We start from the raw sequence: 5,292 nt of genomic DNA on the forward strand, positions 1-5,292 counted from the left end.
ACTGCATTGGCTAATGTATATGGCCATATAGTGGTCACTACATTACTTTCGCTATTCAATTCAATACACATATTCTTCTTTCAATTTTTTGTAGATAATAATTAAGTCAAATAGTTTAAGTAAGACAAGGTACGATTCTTGAATATATGAAGCAACAAGAACACTTCCTAGGCAAGGCACACCAAAGTCTGCCTATCTTTAAAACAGAAATTTCCGCAATATTTTACCATAAAGACGACAAAAGATAGCCATGTCATTGCCAGATTAACAGAGTACTGATATATTTCATATACTTAACCATTCTTAGCAGAGCAGTTTTATTATATTATATACTATTTATTATATCAATAAATTTAATTTCAACCAGTAATGTGAGCGATGAAAGAATCCATCTCAGCACGGTTCATGCCCCCATCCATCACTGATTTCTTGATAGTATTACTCAAAAGTGCTGCTCTTTTCCTCATCTCATCTCCCTCTGTTGTATCCATCAAAGTTTTCACAGCATTTTCAACCATATCTGGTGTAACATGCTCATCTCGACGCATCCATGGCCTAACAGTAAGTCCAATTTTCAAGTACTTAGTTACAAGTTGAGAATTTCTTGGCTGATCAGAATGCATTGGCCAAGCTGCTATAGGAACTCCAAAGGAAATACTTTCCATGCACGAATTCCATCCACAATGACTCATAAAACCACCTGTTGAACTATGTGCCAATATTTCCAATTGAGGTGCCCAATCTCTTACAATGATTCCTCTTCCTTTTATTCTCTCTTCATATCCTTCAGGCAGTTGAATTTTTCTAACTTCACTTGTAAAAACATCTCCCTTGTCAGCATCCCTAAGAACCCAAATGAACTTTTGCTCGCTTTTCTCTAGACCAATCGCGATCTGTTTGATTTCTTCGTTAGACAACGAAGTAGTAGTTCCAAATGACACAAAAATAACTGAGTTATGCTCTTGTTTGTCAAGCCAATCCAGGGACTCGTGGCGTTTGTTGGAGTTTTTGTGTTTCTCTGTTAGCACCACAGGATTGAATGGACCTATAGCCCATAACTTCGGGTTATTGAATTCTTTAGCCATTAGATCAAGGTACAAACCTTCTATCACTCGCGATGAATTGAAAAGTTCACCACAGCTGATCTTACCGACAAAGGGAACAACTTGTGCCTTCAAATATTCCCAAAAGTATGCAGAAAAACAGTCTTTAACCGATGGAATGTCCTCATAATGTTCAGTTCCAGGGAGTAAAGGCTTTCCTTTCACTTCCCAAAAGTATGAAAACCTATGGAAAGCTGAGATAGGATTGAAACAGTAGCATTCAGTATTTGGCATTTCAGGCAAATCTTGAACAACCCCACTCATCAAATTATCATAAATAACAACCACTTTGTTAACATTCATCGTGCTAGCAAGTTTGCGCGCTAGAGAGCAGATTGGCTCGCGGAGATGGGATGCTGCAAAAAATGAAGGGATTAGCTGGCTAGGGAATTTGTGAGGAGCGTTAGGATTTGGCGAGGGAGTTTCATAAGTAGGTGTTGGAAATTCATGGAACTGAATGTTTGTTATTGTGAGAGGATCAAAACCATGAACACGAGTTTTCGCTTGTTGAATGTGAGCATTGGTTCCAACATAATGGACAGGGATATTGTACATGGAGATGAGCCTAGAGAGGTGGAGAAATTGGTTGAGATGTCCTTGTGCTGGAAGTGGTACCATGATTACAGCCACATTTGAAGTGCATTTGTCAGCCATTGGAATAGAAGTATTAGAGAAGAGAAATCTCAGAATTGCATGGTTGCATATATGACAATACATGTGTATATATAGGTACAAGGAAATCTTTTTGAACTCTAGTTACATAAATGAATTTAGTTTTATGGATAATATAAAGTCTCATTTGCACCTATCACAATGAGCTTTGACCACATAGGTAATGTAAAGATAACATATTTAGCTAATGGATTCACTTTTAGAATATCAGAAATTAATGTTATATAAGATCTGGGCTTTTGAAGTATGTTATATTCAAATGAAAACTAAGACTTCCTGAAAGGAGTAATATTGTTGATTCTAATGAAGACTAGTCAACCATTTGTTAAAAGGCTTGACTTTATAGATTTTTTGTCCATTTTCAAGAATAATGCAATGAAGGCAAGTAGATAATGAACTATAATTGTTTCATTAGATGGATAGAATGTGGATCTTTGAAATGAAAAAGTTGATAAACCATCACCATCAGTATATACCTATTCTGCTGCAGTATGTGCAACTCCTGTTTGTTCTTCTTACTTGGCTTTAACATATTTTGAACTAAACTTGGAAGTCTAATGATGGCATTTTAAATTTACTGATCTAGAATATGATAGCTACTGGGGATTTTTTTAACTAATAAGTTGGATTAAAGATGCAATAAGAGAGGTGCTGTAATTTTTTCAAAGTTCTAACATGATTCCTTCACATTCAAATTATTAAGTGTGGAAAAAGAATATTCCCTTTTTCTGAGTTGTTTTTGTTGAACTTCTACTCATGCCAAAGATCTTGATCCATATACTATTCAGATGACCCAACATCTTATTGTTTGACTCAAAAGATATCGTAACCTTTTGGAATAAATCAATCAAAGAAAATAAAGGGGTAAATCTTAGCTAAGCATAATAATCTCTAGAACGGAAGATAGACTAGAAGAATGTAGAGGATAAGAACTTTTTATCTCCTTCGAAAGAAAAAATTAACTATAATCCAGTCAGTTGTTTATGTAAGCGAGTTTATAGCAAGTATTATGAGTTAGGAAAAATGTCCAGTCTTTTACATGGTTGTTTTACGCTCTATATATATAAGGGACCAAACCCTTCTAAGCGCTAAAAGACAAGTTATAGGGAATATTCGAAAGAATATCCCCATGGTCCTCTAATGGGCCTACCCTACTGCAAAGGTTGTACAGCCTTTTGTTCACCTTAAGGTCATCCTCTGCAGGATGTCGAACTTCGAGGATCTCATCGTTCGTCGTACTCATCAACAGTCGTGGTTGTTCAAATTTGGACCCATACAGTTAGTCCCTCCGCTTGTCGAGGTTGCAACTTGGTACGTCCTCGATGAGCGGAAACCATGCGTTCTTACGGAGAAATTTGACCCTACGAGGCATTACGGCCTGGCCAATGGTGGGCGGTCAGCGTGCTTAGCAAGACACCAGGTAATGCATTTTACCTGGAAATGATGTCATCTTCACGTGTGTCATCATTACGCGTGTTTTTGAGACAGGGGTTGATGGCTTGTTGCTTCGATTTTGGTGTCACTCTGTGTCCTTCCGCTTCAATTCTGGCGCCACCCAATCCTATAAATAGGTGGAGGGTTTATTTTTTCGAAAATTCTTGGTCATTTCATTTCTCATTACCCCTCCTCATTTCTCCGAGCTTGCCCTGACAACCTTCTGCTTCTTCTTCTCACACTCTTCGTTCACAACTTCTTCTTCTTCTCTTTTTTTTTGGGCTGTGTCACTACCTCTTTTAATGAAAGCATGCCAATATCACATCGATCTCGTGAAGGGATTTCTGAGGCCGCCCCATTGTCCATGGCGCCCCCTTCAGGTAGTGAAGATATGGTGGTAGAAGAAGGTGATAGTCTTCCTACGGTGGAAGAGTTGCTGCCGAGACACCCCATATCTCGAAGTGACTTCCTCAAAGATCCCCCTTCTACTCCTACCCCTGTACTCTCTGAGATGGAACAAGTTTACATTGACACTCTTTGTGCAAAGTATGGCATTCCCGCTCATGTTGACATGGTTCCAGCGGGGAGGGATTTCGTAGAGGTCCACAGACCTGGGTACTGCGCTTTCTACAAGTACCCTTTCGTGATTGGCTATTCTTTTCCCCTCCTCCCATTAGCGGAATAGTTCTGTAGGTTCTACCAAGTTTGCCCGGCACAACTTTCGCCATATACGCTCAAGATACTTCTGCTGTTGACCAAGTATGCGGAGTTGGCGGAATGCGATGTTCTATCCAGCACCTTTTGCACCTGTTCTCGCCCAGCTTCCACAGGGGTACTATGGTGCATTTGAGGCACCGTGGCACAAAAGGACTGGTGGTTGGGACTGACGACCAAGCAAGTCGCAAGTTTTGGCATAAGTATTTCTTTGTCAAAACTGAACACATTGTTTCCGACTCCGCCAGGTTCCCGGAGCGGTGGAACGAGACTCGTAAGTGTCGCCACTAATTTTACTCTTCCTTCATCTATATTCATTATAGGGTTTGTTTGCTTCTCGTTTGCATCTATAGGATGTCCGCCCCACCTTATTGCTGGCATAAGGGATTGGGTAGCCCGTCTGTTATATGCAGCGGAAACCCGAGATTGGCCCGCCTTCATAAAATGTTATGGCCCGATAGTTGGTAAATGTTTTCCCCTTACCACTTTGTTGGTTATATGTCGTCGTCTATTGATATGACTCTTCGTGACGATAGGTCGAGGAGCTTCCAGGCAGAAGGTGCCAGTCCCTGCATTCCGACAGGCCGTCGACGCCGCATGAATGCAGTTTACTTCGAATGAGTCTATTCTAGGGGGTCATCCTCAATCGATTCAAGCAGAAGGTCCCTTTCAGGTCATGGTCGTGAGGGAGGAGGCTTTTTCAATACCGACCCCGCACCTCTTGGATGAATCCTCTAACAGGGACGAGTCATTGTCGAGAAAAAGGAGGAGAATGGAGCTGGGGAAGGATGTGGCCATGGACGCTGGTAGAAGTAGGGCGTCGCAGATGGAACCTGTACCCACATTTATGGCCGACGCCATTTTAGCAGGGAGATCTCCCTAAACGGAAGGAATTTACCCAGGGGCCGGCTCTGTGTGCTCTGCTGAGGGAGGTGCATCATCCAACGTTAGAGGCTGTCGTGTCGAGGGCAAAGGATCATGTTCAGATGTCGACCCGGAGGACGTTCGCGAGTTCGTAGGTCGCCATACTCACGTGGAGGTTAGAGTGGAAGGATCTGATCGTCACATAGTCATCCCAGGGGACTACAACTTATTGTTGAACTGCGATCAAGTGCGTCTGTTTTAGCCCCTCTATGTGTTTCCCCTGAAAATGAGGTGCTTAGGGCGATAAGTGACATGGAGTTTTCCTAGAACGTCGCCGGTATGGCCTTACGGGTAGGTGCCTTTCTTTTCCTTTTCGTCTCTGGGCTTGCGTTGTGATCGGCGACCTGTATTTTTGTTTTTAACTTCTCTTTTTTTTGTGTCAGACCCTTATCATGGAGACCGAGCGCGAGCATTAAGAAAGGAAGAGGACGGCCATCTACGGGAA

General features: G+C 41.6%; 1 protein-coding gene across 1 annotated transcript; it reads right to left on the reverse strand.

Annotated features, from left to right (window-relative positions):
• Positions 1 to 359: 359 nt before the first annotated feature.
• On the reverse strand, positions 360 to 1,757 carry LOC104217459 (zeatin O-glucosyltransferase-like). Its single transcript, XM_009767730.2, has one exon. It carries the CDS (start codon positions 1,755 to 1,757, stop codon positions 360 to 362), a length of 1,398 nt encoding a protein of 465 aa, XP_009766032.2.
• Positions 1,758 to 5,292: the final 3,535 nt, after the last annotated feature.

This window comes from Nicotiana sylvestris, chromosome 8 (assembly GCF_000393655.2).
Source record: "Nicotiana sylvestris chromosome 8, ASM39365v2, whole genome shotgun sequence".
Classification (NCBI taxonomy): domain Eukaryota; kingdom Viridiplantae; phylum Streptophyta; class Magnoliopsida; order Solanales; family Solanaceae; genus Nicotiana; species Nicotiana sylvestris.